General features: G+C 39.6%; 1 protein-coding gene across 23 annotated transcripts in view; it reads left to right on the top strand.

Moving 5' to 3' along the window:
- The window catches only part of IPCEF1 (interaction protein for cytohesin exchange factors 1), a 176,170-nt gene extending 160,038 nt beyond the window's left edge, over positions 1 to 16,132 (top strand). For 21 of the 23 annotated variants that reach the window (XM_038526375.1, XM_038526377.1, XM_038526376.1 and 18 more), the window contains 2 exons: positions 1,112 to 1,305; positions 10,342 to 16,132. In XM_038526375.1, coding sequence (XP_038382303.1) covers positions 1,112 to 1,305; positions 10,342 to 10,548 — 401 coding nt within the window. In that variant the 3' untranslated portion in view covers positions 10,549 to 16,132. Of the gene's footprint in view, positions 1 to 1,111; positions 1,306 to 4,237; positions 4,297 to 10,341 lie in introns of those variants that run through there. The other 2 variants (XM_038526378.1, XM_038526394.1) reach the window with 2 other exon arrangements.
- Positions 16,133 to 20,557: the final 4,425 nt, after the last annotated feature.

The raw sequence follows: 20,557 nt of genomic DNA, 5'->3' as shown, positions 1-20,557 counted from the left end.
GGCAGCATGAGGGAACTGCCATTAGCTTAGCCCAGTTCATGTGGGTCCCCCCTGGATCCTGTGTGGAGTCACTTCACGGGATGCATTTGGGCTGAAGCTAGCAAGTTGTAGTTAAGAAAGGGGGTGGGGAGTATGTGTAATGATCATTATCTGCTCAAAGCCACAGATCACAAGGGGATTTGTTCTCTCAAAGGGCAGTTCTAGGAAGAACATTAAAACTCTTCAGGGGGAAAAATACCCCCAAAACAAAACAAACAAACAAACAAACAAAAAAAAGAAAACAAACTAAAACTCACCAAGGACAATGGTTCTCAAGCTTTAGAGTATGTATTAGTTTGCAAGGGCTTGCTTGTTCCACCATTGTGTTTTGGAAGCAGATAACTTGTTTTGCAGGTTCACAGATGGAGAGGAATTTTGCCATAGTATGAATCATTCCCTGAGTCTCACCAATACCACATTTAGATGATGTTTGGATTAGATTTTGGACTTTGAATTGATGTTGGAATGGGTTAAGACTCTTGGAGATGATGGAATGGGGTGAATGCATTTTACATGTGAGAAGGACATGATTTTGGAGGAAGGGAGTTACATGGTGGGCTATTATGAGTTCAATTTTGTCCTTCCAAAATTCTCATGTTGAAATCCTAATTTAGAAATACCTTAGAATGTGACCTTATTAGAAATTAGGTTATTGCAGATGTAATTATTTAAGAGAGGTTGGGAGGGTGAGCCCCCAATCCAATACAACTGGCATCCTCATAAAAGAGGGATATTTAGACACAGAGACCTATACACAGGGAAAACACCCCATGATATTGGAGTTCTCCTGCCACAAGCCAAAGACCTATCAAAATCTAGGAGGAAGGTCTGAAAGAGATCCTTCCCTAGCACCTTCAAAGGGAATACGGCCCTGTCCTAACAAAGTACCATAAACGAGTGGCTTGAACAACAAAAATTTATTGTCTCACAGTCCTGAAAGTTAGAAGTGTGAGATCAAGGTGTCAGCAGAGCAGCTGTGTTAGGCCTTGTGTTAGGACCACAGCATCTAATGTTCTCAACTTGATTTTAACTGGGTTTATTGTTATTGCTTTTTTTTTTTTTATTTTAATAGAAGAAACAAAATTGTCTGAGGATGATGAAATGGAGAAACTCTACAAATCGTTAGAACAAGCTAGTCTTTCTCCTCTTGGGGACCGTCGGCCTTCAACCAAAAAGGAGTTGAGAAAGTCCTTTGTTAAGCGATGTAAGAATCCATCCATAAATGAGAAACTTCACAAAATCCGAACCTTGAATAGCACATTGAAGGTAAAAAATTTCAGATTGTGGATGAATTCTGTGGATGTGGGGCATGGCATGGCTGGTTCTGCAGAGAGATTCATGCTCACTAGTGTGTTTGTATGGGTGGAGAGGAGGGCAGTGAGAACAAGTATAATCGTCTGTAGGGTCAAATGACCTTTGGCATCCTTGAAGCACTAGAACATTCACACAATAGCACTCAGTGCACTTTCCTAAAATAGGGCTTTGACCTTTACATTCACTTTGGTATAAAAGTTCAAATCCCTTACCTTGCACAATAAATGTTAATGAGGGCTTAAGATAGTGAGAGTGAGATATTCTTGTGAGAATAAGCAGTGATATGAAATAAGATCTTGGAATTTCACTTGACTCATTAAAGAGTACCATTCTTCTCCAACTACATCCAGAAGAAAATCTCTAGATTTCAGATAGATCCAAGACTTCGTGATTGTCAGCCCAAGGCTCTGGAGTGAGAAAACGCCATGAGAGATGGGGAATGGGAAATGTATACTAGATTGTAATGAGCCAGCAGATGTTTTCACAATGGGAATGGGGGACACACAGTACACAACATACTGAGGCTATTTTCAGGGCTTCCTGAACAAAAGTGGTTCTTCATAACAAAAGCATATTGCTTTCACATGTAAATTATAGCATAAACAGGAGGAGGCTGAGAAACTTTGCAAAATAGTTCCACATTAGCAGAAGATTTATAGATTCTGAAAAGCCTTGATAGATTCTGCAATTTAATTTTGGCTTGTACATGTCCTTTTGCATCAAGAATTTGAGTCTCTTTCCAGGAAGAAATACCAGCAATCAAAGAACAAGGCTACAAAGAAATGGCTGAATGAGTCTTAGTCAGATATCCCTGTTAGTAGAATAGCTAGGCACCCCAAAAGGCTGCAAAAAAATGAGGCTGAAAAGAGAAGACAGAGGAATATTTTAATTATACAAAGAAAACCCAAATGCAGAGAAATTTGCCAACATTTAATGATGAAAGACATTAGTAAACTCTTTTCAAAGCCAAATATGTTATATTTTATGGTATGCATGAAGTTGATAAATATATTTGATCATTCAATGTAATATGCCATACATAACATGTTGAGATTTACTATTTTAGCTATAATAACTGATGTGAGTGAATACATTTTTCTTTTTTTTTTTTAAGACTTTAATTATTTGAGAGAGAGAGAGAGAACAGAGGGAGAGGGAAAGGGTAAAGGAGACTCTCTGCTGAGCAGGGAGCTCAATGTGGGGCTTGATCCCAGGACCTGAACCAAATGCAGATGCTTAACTGACTCAGCCAACCAGGAACTCCTATGTTTTTCATTAGACAAATATTTCCTGAATCTTTCTAAGTCCCAGACTCTATTCTTGGTCTCCAGGAGCATTGAATGCACACCACCAGACAGTGCAAACAGAGAGGAAAACAGAATGCAATGTGTTGAATGGTGTAGCTGATAGAAGCTTGAGTGCTTTGGTGGAGGGAGGAAGAAGGTGGAGGGACGTGGCTGCCTATCTGAGGCCATTCGGGACAAAGTCATGGAGGGGCTGACAACTGGCCCATAAGTAAGAGGTAAAGAATATCAGGGTGAGAAGTAAGGACTTTCATGGAGGAGGAACTGGCCTAGACAAATTGTATGTCAGTGGAGGATACATTGCAGCCCATGTTGGGAGAAACAAGGAACAGGCTAAAGAAAGGTTGGACAGTTCAGGCCATTTCTAGAAGGAGAAAGACTGGGTTTAGCTTTCCATAGAACAGCAGCTCAGGACTCTAGACTGTCATGGGACTGTGCTCTGACCTGGTCACTGGGAGGCCAGGTTTGTACAGAGAATTCAAAGGTTTTACTAGCCGTCCGTACACTTCTCTGTGACCCTCCTGCTCTCCATGCACTGTGGCCATGGCATTTATGAAGTTAGCAGCTTTTTGCTTTTCTCCCAGTGTTTTAATTATCTCTTGTGAGATAACAAAATAGCCCCAAAGTTAGCCACTACAAACAATGAATACTTGTTAGTTCATAGTTTCCTTGGGTCAGGAATCTTGGTATTGGCTTGGCTGGATGCTTCTCCTCCAGGTCTCCTACAGGCTGCAATCCCAGCATCAGTGGGGGCTGCATGCATTTCTCCACTGGGGAAGGAGTGCCTCCAAGCTCTGTCACATGCTGGTTGGCAGGATTTGGTTCCTTGCAGGTTGTTGGACCGAAGTCCCACTTGTTTATCCAGTTCCTTGTCCTGTGAACATATGGTAGCTTTCCCAATGGAAGTTGGCTTTCCTTAGAGTGAGGAAGACAGCAACAGTAAATGAACAAGATGGATCAGACCTGTTTCAGCAGCAACACCACATCACAATTATGGCATTCTATGCATTAGGAGCAAGACATAGGGTCAGCCTATGTTGAAGGAAGGAAATTACATAAGGGCAAGAATGCCAGGGAGCAAGAAGCATTGGAGGCCATCCACCACACCCTTCTGAAGATCTGCAGTCTTTGCATTCCTAGAAAAAGCCCTTTTCACAGATCTCTTAGATGTCACCAAAGTGTAATCCTGGGACTGGTGAAACATAGTCCATGTTATGGAATCCATGAGATAGAAAGACATGCTGATATGGAAATTGCCTTGTTGGGGGAAAAAAAAAAAGCACATCAGCCTGGAGAAAGATAATTTGGTTTGTGTAGGTTTATTCAAAGGCTATGAAAATTATTTTAACTATCTTTAATTGAATTGAATTGAATCATAATTATCTTTAAAATTCAGAGCAGTCAGGATAGTGGTTGCCTTTGAGGAGAAGGGAAGAAATTCCTCGGAGGGGGCCACAGTACAGTTTCTGAGGTGCTGGATAAGGGTTCCCTCTAACCTCAGTGGTGATTACACAGATATGTCCATTTTGTTGTAATTCATCAAGCACAAACCTTTTTATTTTATTATTTTATCTTTTTAGATTTTATTTATTTGTTCATGAGAGACACAGAGAAAGAGGCAAAGACATAGACAGAGGGAGAAGCAGATTCTCTGCAGGAAGCCTGATGCGGGACTCAATCCCAAGACCCCAGGATCACAACTTAAGCCGAAGGCAGATGCTCACCCACTGAACCACCTAGGTGCCCCAAGCAAAAACATTTTTATATGTGCATTTTTGTCTATATTTATTACATTGTGATATAAATGTTTATCTAAATAATACTTCAAAACTGCCATGTGAACAAGCAAAGACAACATAGTTTCATGCAGAAACAAGGAAACTTTTAACAATAATGTTTATATTAGTGATAGGCACATTTCATAAATAAAGAAAAATCCCTACATTGGGATTGTATTGGAACAAATTCTCTTTATGGAAATTCTTCTAGGAAGTTGAGCCGAATCATCATGTCATACCGTAAATGTAGATCTTTAGGAATTTCTGATAATTCAACATCCATGGACTCTTGACTAAGCCTGTCTTTATTTTAAAATGAGTAATTAATAGATACAACTTAAACTTGCTCTCAGGATTATTCTGGTCTATGTCAAAAGAGGAATGAACCCTGCTTTCCCCAACTTCTCTGGTAGAACACATTTCCGATGCTTAGGTCTTAAGTCATCATATACTGACTATTTGGAGTCAAAAAGGAAAGTAGAGCATTGTCTCTTTGATGGTATTTTCTAGAGGCCCTGCCAAACCTTGCCTGCCTGCCAGAAGGCAAGAAGGATATCATAAATGTAGTTCAAAGCATCCAGTGGGCCTCCTGCACTGCAGGAGAGAAGCAGAACCGGTGTGCCATGCCGTTGACTGGGGTGCTGTGCTGAGAAGCACTGCAGAGCCTTCTGTCATTTCATTAATTTCCTTCCTCTCTATTCGTGTGTGTAGTTACTTCTTTTGTCCATAAAGGAACTTTAACACAGGGCAGCCTGGGTGGCTCAGCAGTTTAGCGCTGCCTTCAGCCCAGGGCCTGATCCTGGAGACCTGGGATCGAGTCCCACATCAGGCTCCCTGCATGGAGCCTGCTTCTCCCTCTGCCTGTGTCTCTGCCTCTCTCTCTCTTTCTTTCTTTCTCTCTCATGAATAAATAAATAAAATCTTAAAAAAAAAAAGAATTTAACACAGACTTGAGCTAAATAATAAGGAACTTGAATTGTTTAGAGCTGAAAACCGTATGAGAAGTGTTAGCCCAAAGTTGAAAAGACCTTTCCTAAAACCTTTGATCAGATTTAGAGGAGTGGTTAATTCACTTTGCCTTAAGAAAATCAGTTCTTTAAATTATGTTTATCTGCAAAGATCTTATTTAGCTCTTTCAATAAAATATTAGGCTCTCTCTCTGAAGCAGATGTCAAAACTTTTTTTGTGTAGAAGAAATTATAATTTTTAATAATTTTTATTAGGTTTTTAATTTTCATCCCAATATAGTTTACATACAGTATTGTATTAGTTTCAGGTGTGAAATATAGTGACTCAACACTCCCATACATTACTCAGTGCTCATCATGGTGTGTTCTTTATTCCCAACAACTATTTCACCCTACCTGTCAAAATTTCTTAAGAGCAAAGTAAAACTCCTTACACAACTTCACATAAATAGCATTATGGTGATATCAAAGGATGGAAGCTTGTTTTGGGGGGAAAAGGTTGTTATTTGAATGTAGATGTTGAGAACTCAGAGGAAGGAAAGAAAATTCTCTTGGCCTTGCTTGATTTTCTACCAGCAATCTTTTCTAGTTACCCACTTATTTAACCTCTGCTTTTGCCTTTTGGTCAGCCTGCTTGTTATTACTCTTTGGTTATTTTCTCACTACACAATTTTTCTTTCCTTCCTGGAGTCTAAATATATATTTTAACCTCCATCTATTATCACATTCTTGCTCTCTTGATTCAGAATTGTAAATCTTATCACTCAAACTATTATATATGTAGTAAAAAAAAAGTAGAAAAAAAGAAAAGAAAATGTAATAAATGCTTCATGTAAAACAGAAGTTAAAGCTAATTGTAAAGCACAAATAATACATTTTTTTGTGCCAATGTTTAGGATCATCTAAGACCAGATCCCTTATTTGGATAGAATAAATGCTATCAATGCTAGAATCCTAAAATTATATGCAAATATATAGATAGAGATTTATATCTCTATATCATAAAACAAATATATATAATAATATGTATATAAAACATATTGTAAACTTTTTACATATTGTAAAACCTGTTGTAAATACATATATATATAAACCTTTTTTGTTGTTATTTATGGCAAGGATTTCCTTGGGCTCTAAATAGGGTTCATGATATAAAAGAGATTTCAAAACAAATGGATAATTATTCACTCACATTTTATTTCAAACATTCATTTTTTTTTCCCAACAAGTATTTAGTGAATGTCTAGCATGCGTGAATCATTCTTTTATAGCCTTTGATGATACAGGAGTGGTCATATCAGACAAAAATGCCTGTCCTTAAGAAGCTTACATTTAGGTACAAGAAGAAATTAATTAAGTAAATAAATTTTATAGTATGCTGAGTGATGAGAATAGAATGAGGATGAGGAATGCTGATGGATTGATTTTTAACTAAGATAGGTATGAAAAGCCTCTTTGAAAGGTAGAGTGTGAGTAATGTCTGAAAAAGGAAAGGGAGTGAGTCTTGAGCTTATGCAAGGCAGAGTATTATAGGAAGAAAGGAGAAAAATGTAAGTGCCTTGGGGTGGGAATATGCCTAGTAGGCTTAAGAAAGGGCAAAGAGGTCATGTGGCTGGAGGGTTGTAGGAGGAAGGGGCATGAAGAGAACAGCAGTGGGTCAGAAAGGTAATGAGAGATTATAACATATAGTGCTTTATTGCCATTGATAATACTTTAGCTTCTACTCAGTGAAATAGGAAGCCTTTGGAAGGTCCTGAACTGAAGTGTGCCATAGTTTGACATATGTTGAAGGTAGAACTTGGGATTTGCTGGTGGATTGGCAGTGAGAGCAGGAATCAAGGATGACTGCAGTGTTTGGCCTGAGCCACTGTAAAGCTGGAGTTGCTATTAGGTGTTTTGCAAAAGGCCATGATAGGAACAGGTTTCAGTGTGTATTGGAAGTTGGGGTGGGTCGGGCATGTAGAGAATAATAGGAGCTTAGTTTTGAAGTATTTATTTATTTGTTTGTTTGTTTGTTTGTTTGAAAGAGTAGGTGTGCACTTGGAGGGAAGAGCAGACAGGGAGGGAGAGATAGAATCTGGAGCAGACCCTGTGGGGAGCATGGGGCCCTATGAGGGGTTCAATCCCATGACCCTGAGATCATGACCTGAGCCAAACCAAGGATCACTTGCTTGACCAACTGAGCCGCCCAGGTACCCCAATAGGAGCTTAGTTTTGGACATGTTATATTTGAGATGCCTAATAAGTGTCTAGGTAAAGCTGCTGAAGAGGAAGTTTAGACAAACAAGTATGAAGTTCAGGGAAGAGATAAGGCTTGCAAGATAAATTTGTGGCCCTTAGTATATAGGGAGAAGGGGAGACATGAGATCATAAGAGATGGCAAGAACATGGATATACGTAGAAGAAAGAATAAGCTAAACGGGGAGTTCTGGAGCTTTCCAATGTTAAGACTGAGGCCAGAATGAGGAGTCATCAATGGAGATTAAGAATAAGTGGTCATTTTAGGATGAGAAAAATCAAGAAAATATGTCACAAAAATGACGTGATGAAAGTGTTCAAGAAGAGGTTGTCAACAGTTTTAGATGCTGTTGATAAACAAGTTGAAGATAAATAGTTCTTGGATTTAGCAACATGAAGGTCATTGGCCTTAACCAGAACAGTTTTGGTTAAATCCCAATGGGAATGGGTCTGTGAGAGAATGGGCATGGGCAGGGGAGACATTGGAGACAAGGAGAAAAGTGAAGCATTTGCTGGAACAGAGATATGGGGTTAAGAGAGGGCTTAGAAGATGGGAGAGGTGACAGCATGCATAATGATTAAGTGGAGATGGGAAATTAATGAGTCACAAAAAAGGGGAGAATTGTGGGAGTGAATTTCTTGAGTATGAGAGAGTTGGGTGATATTGCACAAGTGGAGAGAAATTCGCCTTTGCTGGGAGCACAGATATTTCATCCAAAAGAACAGGAAGGAAGTCTGGGTTATACCTGTATTGATGTAGGTAGTGGGCAGTAGGAATTTGAGAGAAATGTTCTCATTTTTTCCATTTCCTCAAAAAACAAAAATAGAGAACAAGGTCATGAACTTTACTTTTTTATTTTTAATGTTTTTTTTTAAAAGATTTTATTTATTTATTCATGAGAGACACAGAGGGAGAGAGGCAGAGATGGAGGCAGAGGGAGAAGCAGGTTCACTGTGGGAGCCCTACAAGGGACTCGATCCCAGGACCCCGGACTCATGCCCTGAGCCAAAGACAGACGCTCAACCACTGAGCCACCCAGGTGCCCCAGGGTCATGAACTTTAAGGGAGGATGGGGGAGGAGGTTGAGTAGGGATGAAAAGTGTTGAAATAGTAATTTGGGAGATTGGGAGAGAAAAGGGGTGGGAAAATATGAGTACTGGGTAGTAGTAAAAGCCACTCAATGGCTGTGGTCATGAATTTGAACTGCAACCAGTGAGCCTGGTTGTGAATTTTTAGCTATACACATGCTGGCCTAGGGATAGACAGAAAGACTGGTTCAATAACAAACATGTATTGAATGTCTCCCTGGCCCTCAGCAGTGTGTTAGGAGCAAGGAATACAGGGATGAATAAAATGCTTTCTGTCACCTTCCTTAAGAAGCTTTAGAATAGGTGGCATGCAGATCCAGGAACATCTAAGGACAACATGGTAAGTTCTAAGGATTGGAAGGCACGAGAGCATAAAAAAAAGCCTTTCAGTTCAATTTAGGGGTTCAGACAACGTTTTCTAGAGAATATGATGCCTGAAGTGAGTATAGATTTATAAGTTGTGGTAAAATCTGGTACAAAAAGATTGGCAAGTGTTCCATGTGAAAGCCAACTCAAGGAAGTAGAGTTTACCAGAAGAAAGATGAAGAAGGTCCTCCATGTGGCACAGTATCATGGAATGTGAACTGATTCTGTGTGGGGAAAATGCACACCAACACTGTTTGAACAGGAAGTAAGGAGGAAGTTAAGTTAGAAAATGGAGCACAAATCTGGAGAACCTCTGATGTGAAGGGGAGCCATTATGAGGACTTAGCCTTTTAGGTGGATGCCCTGCATTGCTGTGCAGAGGGGGGTTTAAAGTGAGGATTGGAGCAGCGACATATCAAATGTGATGAACTGCATTTTGTAGCCAAAGTTAGGATTATGGTCAGAGGGACAAGAGTAGATTTGAGATAAAGTTATCAGGACTGGATGATTTTGGATTGTGGAGGCTCTTACATCTCATTTTTTAGCCCATTCTTTGATTATAGAACATTCCCTTAACCTGAGCCAGACGTTTCAGAAATGTTTGTTATTGGTTACAGAGGAGGTGGGGTAAAATAATATGAATAGATTTGTTTGCTCTATTAGTGTCATTGGAACACATACTGTTTTGATGGAAGGGTAGTAGTCTTTGAATAAAAAGATAGCCTATATATTAATTTGGTATATGTTAATTAAATACATGTGTGTGAGTTATTAAAAAATCAAGATAATTTAATAAAAATAGAGACATATGTTGGATTATCTGATGTCTTAGGGAAAGTACTGTGTCCCAATTTTACTCATAGTGAAGTTTGGGTGGTCAATGACATGATACAATTATAAGCTTTAGATGGAATGATGCTCACTTGGAGATAGAAATATTACTGAGGTATGGAATGAGAATTGATCTGGAAAAAGCCACATGGGAGATCCTGGCTAGATGTCTAGTTCTTCCAATAGCCTTTGGGTAGGATACTTAACTTCTTTTTGGCAAATATATACAAATGGATGTCCTGCCATATCTCTTAGGCTTGCTTAGGGATTAGAATAGTAATGTGTAAAAACACTTTGATAATGTTATGATGAATGTATATGTGTATTTGAAAAGGGCTGAAGAGGATTTATTGAAATTAAGATACTCACTGCATCTTATTGACCCCCCCCCCCCCTTATCTTCTACTTGGGCAGTGTAAAGAACATGACCTGGCCATGATTAACCAGTTGCTGGATGATCCGAAGCTGACTGCCAGAAAATACAGGGAGTGGAAGGTGATGAACACCCTGCTGATCCAGGATATCTATCAGCAGCAGCGAGCCCCCATGTCTGCCCATGAAGGCACCCCCGAGGGACTTGAGAAACCACCTTCCTCTGCCTGTGTTGAAAATTCTATTTGAGAACAAGCCAGCATTTTCTTCCCTTATATTACCCCAAGCAACTTTTGGAGATGTTATAAGAGCTTTCCTTAAAAGGAAAACTGAAACCAGTTATTCAAGCATTGGCTCCTTCTCTAAAGATGTGACTAAAGTGAGGACCCACTCTGACAGCAACAGGACTCTTCATTCTGGTTGTAGTGCTTACACTGAGACTGGAGGGATTGAGTCCAGTTGAACAAACATCGTGTTTCTACTCGGAGCTCATGGTTATGCTGGGCTCTAAGTGAGATGTGAGAAGTGTAGGTTCCTTGCTCTAAAGAGAATCACAGTGTTCTATGGACAAAGATCATGTTTTACCAGGGATAATTATTCAGAGAAATGTTCTCTTTTCCAAAAGAAGAATCTACAGATTCCACCAGGTTGGGTAGTTGAATTCTTCAAATCATTTCTTTGAGTGGAGGAATGTGTTTTACAGCAGAAACTGGAAGGGAACAAATGTGGTATTACAGAACCAAAATCTCTCACCTTTGGTCTGGAATGGTGGTGCCTTTTCCATGAGCTGAGAAATACTTCACAGTGATTGGTGTGTGGGATAGCCCAAGGAGGTGGCATGTTCTGTTAAACACTCCCTCAAAAGACAGGCTTGATGTTTCCACACTTTACCCAGGTGTGGGGTGGAGGTGGGGGTGGGGTTGGGGTTGGGAGTAAGCGATCTGATTAGTTTCCTTTCCACAGAACAGCTAAAGAGATCTATGTCATCACACTTAGAGACCTCTACTCCCTCCTAGCTTCTCTAAGCCATTGCAGGAGATAGAAGTAAGTCCAGCAACGAATGTTTCTTGCTTTTGTCTCTGGGTGTGATGCCAATACACAGTGTCAATTTATATTGTTTCCCCAAGATCAAGATGGACAAGATAATTCTGGTGTCTGAATGGGTTTGATTGATATCTTTACTCCAAAAAACCCCACAAAAGCAACAAGAGACTTACAATATGATTGTTTTATTTTTGTATATTTACGTGTCACTTTGTGTCCTATGTGAATAGCTATCTATAATATGTTTGTTATTTAAGTATATTTATAGAAGGTCAAATTACTAGTGTTTTAAAAGATGGTAAAGTAATTATATGTTTTGCTCAATATATATTCTCCAAGTATATACTTTTTTGCTTGAGAAAATAGGAATACTGTTGATTCAGTGGAGCTTTTATGCTGCACTATGATGTATGAGGAATGCTCAGGATAACTTGTGGGATAAATGTGGAGGCATGTATTAATAATGGTTCAATTTCTAGCTTCTCTTTCCCTCTCGCTCCCTCTCTTTCTCAACCCAGAGTGCTTAGAGTTGTGTCACTCGCTTAACCAGAAAAGGACTTTCACCTTAGGTTATTTTTTCAAGTAAATAAACTTTTTAAGCCTTATGGCATTTATGCCCACAAACCCTAAACCAAATGAAACACAGTGAAGATAGTCTTTTATCTGGGGTCTGATAGAAATTTTGGGGTCTGCTGTTAATAGAGAAGTAGTTATGAAGTAATATGAAGTTATTAGAGAAGTAATATCTTCCCTTATTAATCACCACAAATATTTTTCATCCTACGAATAACCACAACCCACCAAAAACCCATTTTGCCCTTACCCCTAGCAAATTGTCAGCCAAAAACGCACACGGGGTATGTTTCAGAGAGTGAACCTGTGGCTTGACATTCAAATGGAAATAACCCTCTGAATTTTATCTGCAAACCAAATGGAAAGAGTCCTTGAATGTTTCCCCAAGTTTTACTCAGAAGTGTTAATACTTTGTAAACAAAAACAACCTCAGTATTAAGAAAGAAGAAAGAAAAACCGCAGGAAACAAGTTAGAATTCTAGAAGCTTCTGTAAAATAAGAGGGCGTGGGACACCTGGGTGGCTCAGTGGTTGAGCATCTGCCCTGGGCTCATGTGGTGCTCTCGGGTCCTGGTATTGAGCTCCACATGGGGCTCTCTAAGGAGCCTGCCTCTCCCTCTGCTTATGTCTCTGCTTCTCTCTCTCTGTGTCTCTCATGAATAAATAAATAAAATCTTAAAAAATAAATAAAATAAGAGAACGTGTCAGGCAGTATGGCCCAGCAGACATTTAGGAGTGCCTGCCCCACATAGAATGGCTTCCCAGACTCAGGGGCCTGGCTTATGGTGAATTTACTGTTGGCAACGGTGACCATGGGAGTCCTCAGATAGGATCTTGAAGCTTCTGCTTTGAGCAGCCAGTGCTTTAATCTCTTCACAATGTAAACAAAATTCGAGGGAATGAGAAGTATGAGTGGAGGAGATAATTGTATGGCAAAGTTTTCTTTCACCTTCTTTTCCCTTTGCTTGAGATACCAATCTAGAAACTCCGAAACCATTTTTTTTAAATTGAAGTGCTCCAGAAGCTTTTGGCCAGGGCTCGAGAATACACTTCCATGCTTTGCTTTGGCTTCTCATTAATGCACACTTAACTGGCCACTTAGTGTAAATTCCTTTAGGAGCACTCAAACTTAAAGGCAGATTAGGTCCAAGAGATTATGGAATCAAACCTTTCAGTTATTTGTCAAGGTCTAGTCAATCCAGAAGCTTTGGCTTTGTTAAAGCACTTACTCTGCAGAAGCTCCCCCAGTGAAAGACCAAACTGCCCAATCTTGCACCCACTCTTCTAGACCAAGCTTGCCTGCCTATTGGTGTCAAGACCTTTCTGTAAATGCTTTCCATTCTGCATTACTTTGTGTTAGGAAGTAGGGGGCTGCCTCTGTGAGGCAGCTTCAGCTGTGGCCACTGAGAGGAATTGGGGTTGGGAGGGGCAGTAGGAAGTGACAGAGTGGGTGACACTTTCCATGATACTCAATTTAGGAATAACCCTGCCATTTTTCTGGTTCAAAGGATATTGGGAAAACTAGATTACTTCCATTTTATTCTTGGGAATTGGGTCATCTCTGAAATGGATTTTGGGTACTTTCATGCGGTCTAAAGGGTGACTCTGTTACCCACTCCTGTAGACATAGTGTCTGAGGGCTGGGGAATGACCCAGAACCATGGCTGCTCAGGAAGCAGATAATCTGAGCATAATCAGATCCAACCCTGGGGCACCTGCTGTGGATTAGGATCTGGATGGGACTCCTCTTTGAGTTTGTAAGGAAGACTACTTCTCTCTGTTGTTAGCCTGCAGACCCAGACTAGTGCCCGATAGGATACCTCCATGGCTGGTTCATTGCAGCATACACTGAATTGAATGGTCCCACATTTGATGGGCATATACTGCTTTTAATAATTCTTAGTTCTAATCTCTGTGTAGCATCAAAGATCTAGGAAGAATCATAAAGCATACTACTTCAAAGACTCCAGGAAGCCTAAGAAAGATTGTGTGTGGAGTCAGATTTCAATGTGAAACCCAAGCCTTATATTTATGTAGCACTTTGTAGTTTGCAAATCTGTGTGTTCAGGCTTCTCTCCTTCCCTCTTAGTGGTCTTTGCAGGGATGATTGTGGACTATCATTCCTCTTTTCTCACCAGGGAGGAAATAAGCTCCTCCCACTCCTCTCTCCCTTTACCTTGCCCAGTCACTGTGGGGTCCCAGCCCTGTGACGTTTGGTATGTGTGCATTGCGCTAAACATATCCACGGCCATGGTGGCTTTTGTGAAGTCATCCACTGGAAACCTGTGGGACCATTCAATTCCTCTTTTTCTCAGGGCTGAAGGGTGACTGTCCCTCCTGCAGCCACTGGCTGCTGAGCTGACTGGATCGACATGTGACCTAGTCACTCTGCTTCCTTTCCTTTCTTCTGGAAATTTCACTGCTTCTTAGAGATCCTTGGATGGAAGAAGTAGTTAGAAGAAATGGAATTCACTTTTTTTCTTTTAAAAGCATGTCGGGAGATGTCAGAGACAGAGCCTAGTGACCAGGCGTTAGTCCCTCCACCTTCCTCTCCCAATTTCTTCTCCTGTAATTATGGTAGCTTCCTCAGATAGACTTGAAGTGACAAACAATATCATAGAACTGAGAGATCAAAAGAAAATATGCTTTAAGTCTCTTAAGGAGAGGTACCAGACAAATCCCAGCTATATTTAAGTACATGGGCACACACCCCTTTTAAAATAGTCTCCTTGAAAGGTAGTATTTTGATATTTAGCCACACAGAATGTTTAAGTGAGTAATATAAGTACAGAGGATACCTTTCCAATAATATAATAAAAATATATAATAAAATAACCAATAACTTCTGTTTAGTTTTAGAATATATCTCTTCTTCAGTCTAATAAAATAGGGTATTTGAGATTTCCCATTTTATTTTCCTTCCAATTTTGTGTGTACTTATCTCACAAGAGAAATCGAGTCCTAGAAATGTCAGGTGACAGTCCTAGAAATGTCAGGGTTTTGTAATTTGTAATTAAGAAGGAAAGCCCCTGAAACTAGATCTTAACAGTCCATAGGGAATGGATTAAGGAGGAGGAATAATTCTTACCTTCCCTGAAAGCCGCACCTCTCTGTGAACAAGATACCGAACAGCTCCACATTTTTCTATGTTGTGAGACAGGAAGCAATTTCCTTGCTTCCTCTGCACATTTTTACTCTTCCCCGTACTACCACAGACCACGGAAAACATTAAACATGATTCTACATTCAGAAAAGTCCTTCCAGATCTCTTCCCGTGAGATCTCACTGTTCTATACCAATATTTCTTTATATTGAGTCCAAAGGGGAGGAAGCATGCTCCATAGAGACATTTAGCATCCTGAAATAAACACCAGGATCTGTAATCACCATAGAATTTAATGTCCTTGCATGATGGGGATATGACATTTAGCACTGCATGGTGTTTGGGGCAAGATGACAATGTGGGAGTGATATCTTCAATTTCCTTGTGCTTTCATTCTCTGTCACCTGTCCTCTTTGAACTGAAAAAAAGAGGCATGGCTCATTTCTTCTGCATTATGTTTTTTGAGATTGCCTTGTAAGATACAAATAAAAACAAGAGAAAACATATCTAGTAAAATGATATGGAAAAAAATGGAAATCTATTCCTGGTGTTCGTTTTCTGCCCTGCACAGTGTTGCTTTCTTCAAGAACAAACTCTCTGGGAAGAATTTGCTGGCTGGGCTTTTAGCTTCTACAAAGGTTGCAGTGCTCTCTGGTGGCCATCATAAGAATAGCTGATCTAGACTTGATGTTTTTGTTTTTAAATACAGCATTTAATTATGTTGGGAAATCTATTTCAATAATAACTGATGGGCTCTTCTTCGGTGGTCCTTCACCTTACAGACTTTTTAGTAAAAAGATATATTTATCAAAATTGTTGGTCTTCATAAAACTTGACTTGCACATTATGTACCCCTTATCATTTCTAGGCACCCACATTTTGTTTAGAAAATTAGAAAAAGTTGCAGATCATAACATTAAGACCTGTGGCACATATGTTTCTTAAAAAGCATAAGCTGTTTCTGTGTGAAGAATGAACAGAAAAAATGTAGAAAGAGCATAATAAATTGCCTTTATTTTGGATCACTGATGAGAGGAAGTTAGCCTGCATTTGAACTTGATTCACACATCCTTGATTGCTGTCTACACAAACAAATAAAAGGTTATTTTTTTTCTCTCTCTCTCAGTTACCACTTTTCATGTTGAGCCCTACCCTCTCTTTTCCTCCATACAGCCACCACCCATTATGTCTGGGCTTCCACATAGAAGCAGGAAAAATTATTCTAAACCAAAGGGATCAGCAAAAGGCATGACTCTTAGCACTGATAACAGTATATTCCTGCTTCCTACAACAATCTCATATGAGTTTTCTCTCACTGCTGTAATGAATTACTACAAATTTAGCAGATTGAAGAAGGAACGTGGGTTTGTTTTTGTTTTTGTTTTTGTTTTTGTTTTTTTCTATAGTTCTGAAGGTCCAAAGTCTGACAATGGCTTTCTTGGGCTAAAATCAAGGTGTTGGCAGGATTATGTTCCTTCTGGAGGCTCCAGGGGAGAATACATTTCCTTCTCTCTCCTTTGCTGCTTGGCTCCCTGTCCCCATCTTGAAAGTCAGTGATACTGTATTTCTGTGCACCCTTCTTTCTAGTCATGCCTTCCTTCCTTTAAGGACCTGGTGATTACACTGGGCCCATTTGATGAATCCAGGTCACTGTCTCTGTTTTAATGTCAGCTGATTAGCAACCTAACTTCAATCTGCAACCTTAATTCCCCTTTGTAGCCTATACAAGCTTCCAGTGATTAGGAGATGGCCATTGTTCTGTCTATAGCAAACCTTCATTTCAAATACCCTGCATAGTCCCCCTGAACCATCAATTTCTCCCAGAAATTCTAGGGTTTCCAAGTTTTAACCACAAGCATGAAAGTTCTTTGCCATACTATGTGACTTGAGTTTAATTTCATCCAAATATGTTTACCATAAGAAAGATAAATGAAAAGTCTTAGCTTTTAAAAGCACATGTACATAGGTGTTACAGGTACAGTATTTTAATAATCAGATCAGGTTTTAATAATATCTGCATTTAAGGACAAAGCCTTACAAAGTCACTTTCAAGGATCAAGTATCATAAAGCAAAGATAATTTAGGCTTCATATTCTTCGATTTATGAGCTGCCCTTGAGGTGTCAGACTGACCAAGGGTGTGGCCAAGTCACAGGATAGAGATAGTGAGTGTGGGTTGACATTCTAATGTACTGATAAGCATAGACTTTTCAGACATCCTGACCCTTATAAATCTGAACATTATATCCATCTTTTCTCTTAAACAAACAAACAAACAAACTTGTATTTATAGATAGTTCCATGATGCTGGTTAATTTTTCTAGTCACATTTTTTAGGAAGTCATAAACACTCTACCAACACTGAAGTCTGCACTAGGTTTGTCTTGACAGTTCTGTCCAGGGCAGGAGGTGTAGGGGAAGGGACAAAATTCCCAGGCAAACAGGGTGCCTGGATATTTAGTTATTATCCTACTGCCAAATGTTATTGTTGTGGATGCCATGGATACCTGCCCAGAGCTTTCATCTGGCCAAAGTTCTCATTCCCTAGTTGCAATGAGGTTTTGTAGCTAACAGCATCCCTCATTTACAGAAAACTTTCCTCAGCTAAATGAGAGCCACCTACGCCAGGAGGTTCTGTTCCCCATTCTCAGCCAGAGTGGCCACGGCCAATGACTAGTTGAGACCAGATGGCAGCACCTGTTATCAACAAGGTAGTCAGAATTGCTGTAATGGACAGCAAGGTCAGAGTGACAGCCTGGAAATCTGCTGGCCATAAGGATCTTTGAAGATCGCTAATAAAATATGGTTTTCCTAGAGACAAGATATATGGGAAGCCAACAATATACAGTACATATATTTTCAAGGGAAATTGGATACATGGTCTAATTTGTTGCTGATTCCCAGGAACCACTCCCGAATATCATAGCATATGTTAGAGTAGGGTAGAGACATATACAAGTCAAGTGATGAAAGGCCCATATAATTTGGTTTCTGAATATATAATTGGAATGGCCATACTTAGTGGCCGGAAGAACTGTTGGTTCTATTGTAGTGAGAGAGGCCAAATAAAAGTCCATGAGGCTACCTCCTTCAGGAAAGATAGTAAATAAAAAAACAGTATCACATCCAAAGGGAATGACAAAGATTAGTGCCACCCTAAAAAAACTTTAAGAATATAAGAGTAGTGGTACAACTCATACTAATTTACCAGTCTGTGACTCTGGCAAACCAAGATGGATCATGACAAATTATAGTGGATTCTTGCAAACTTAACCAAAATATAACCCCAATTGTAGCTGCTATGTTGGATGTGGTATCTTTACTAGAGCAGATTACAACCTCAAGTACATGGACTTTGACGAGGTGAGTAAACTCTTTTCACTATCCATCAGGAAGGAGGATCAGAGGCATTTCATGTTTATATGTGACAGATGACCACACACATTTATGGTCTTGCCCCAGGTCTATATTAACTCCGCTGGTATGTGTCACAAAATAGTCAAAAATTGAGTCATTTTCCTCCCTTATCTGAGAGTGGACCATTTAAACAGGACATCACATGATCACATTGGTCCACTATTTTGATAATATCATGTAATAAACAATAAGAACTTGATGAGCAAGAAGTGGCAAGTGCACTGGAGGCTATGATTAGACTCAAGAACTCCAGAGAGTGAGACATAAACCCTACAAAGATTAGGGAGCCTGCAAAATATGTGAGAGATTTAGGGGTCCAGTGGCCTGGGAAAAACTAGGACATCTCATTCAAAGTAGAGACCAAGTTACTGTATCTTGACCAATAAGAAAGAAGCATTATGCTTGGTGGGCCTGTTTCAGTTTTAAAATATTCTATACTTGGGAAGATTGTTCTGACATGGGAAACCTCTAGTTTCAAGTGAGGCCCAGAACAAGAATGGCTTCGGCAGCAGAAATAGGCCACACTATAAGTAATTCTGTTGCTTGGACTTATGACTCAAGAAACCCCATGGTAATAGAGATATATACAATACAGAAAGAAAGAACATGGAGTCTGACAATCTCTAATATGAGAGTCACTGGACCAAGGCCATGCCATTTGCAACAGAAAGACTCACCATTAAAAAAACAAACAAACAAAAAAAGCTCCAAGCATGCTATTTAGCTCTGGTAGATACTAACTATGGCAGAGTGTCTACCATGCAGTATCAGCTAACTTCGCAGCCAGAACAAAACATTAAGAGGTAGGTATTAATAGATGTAAGTAAGAGCAGTGCAGAAGAAATTCATTGTGAAATAGAAACAGCACACGCAAGACGGCTTTAGCAGCTCCAGAGAGAATAGGAAATTCCATGAAAAAGTGATACTTGAGCCACTTCTCACTATTGCATTCAGTTCACACATTTGATCTCATGGGGGAGTTCTCTGTCAGGTAGAGGAGAAAAATGCCAGCACTCGGGTCATTAATGAGTTGAGTTGATGTGTAAATTCAAGCCAGAAATGACTGTTAGTACCTTTACAGCTTCACTTATGGGCAACTCTAAAAGCCACTGGTGAGCGGAAAACCTCCCAAGAGTGTGAACTTCAGGCAATGCACCAGATCATCCACTTTGTGTGGAGAGAGAAGTGGCCCAAGGAACATCAAGGACAAGGAGGTCTGGGGGAGAAACTTGAGAATCTACTCATAAAAGTGGGCATAATATGTGAAGATTTGACCTTTGTAATAAATGTTAATACCCATTAAAGAGCATCCATTTTAGGATTTCCCTTTCTAAAGTTTCTCAGCCAACACTATCATTTAGGGGCTCACAGAATGTCCTATCTATGTATGGGGTCCCACATAACATCACTATTAAGGACTGAATGTTGGTGCCCCTTCACAATAAGTTGAAATCTAATCCCCAATGTGGTGATACCAGGAGGTGGCATCCTTGGGAGGTAATGAAGTCATAAATATGGATAGCCCTCATGAGTGGGATTAATGCTCTTCTAAGAAGAGTCCAGAGTAGGGTAGCTCACTCTCTTCCCACTCTGTGATGATAAAACAAGAAGTCAGGAGTCTGCACCTGGGAAGAGGACTCTCACCTGAATCCTGCTCATTCACTGAACTTTAACTTTCGGCATCTAGAACTGTGGGAAAAAAATTTCTGTTGTTTGTAAGTCTCCCAGTTTATGACATTTTGTTATAAAGCAATTTGGGGGGGCATATATATTTACAATTTTTATACCCTCTTGATGGGTTGACCTTTTTTCATTATATATTGGCCTTTGTCTCTTTTGACAGTTTTTAACTTAAAGTCTATTTTGTCTGATGTAAGTATAGCCACACATGCTTTCTTTTGGTTACCACTTGCATGGAATATCTTTTTACATCCCTTCACTTTCAACTATGTTGCTAAAGCTACATCCTTAAACTCGAAGTGAATCTCTTGTAGATATCAAAAATTTGGATCCTATTTTTTCCATACTAGATGCTCTGTCTTTGCACTGGACAATTTAATCAACTTATATTTATAGTAATAATAGCTAATCAAAGTGGAAAATATTCTCTTCTATTTTCTGGA

The sequence above is a fragment of the Canis lupus genome, chromosome 1 (genome assembly GCF_011100685.1).
Source record: "Canis lupus familiaris isolate Mischka breed German Shepherd chromosome 1, alternate assembly UU_Cfam_GSD_1.0, whole genome shotgun sequence".
NCBI classification, from domain to species: domain Eukaryota; kingdom Metazoa; phylum Chordata; class Mammalia; order Carnivora; family Canidae; genus Canis; species Canis lupus.
The sequence above is the reverse complement of the archived record's forward strand: the minus strand, read 5'-3'. Positions and strand labels throughout refer to the sequence as shown.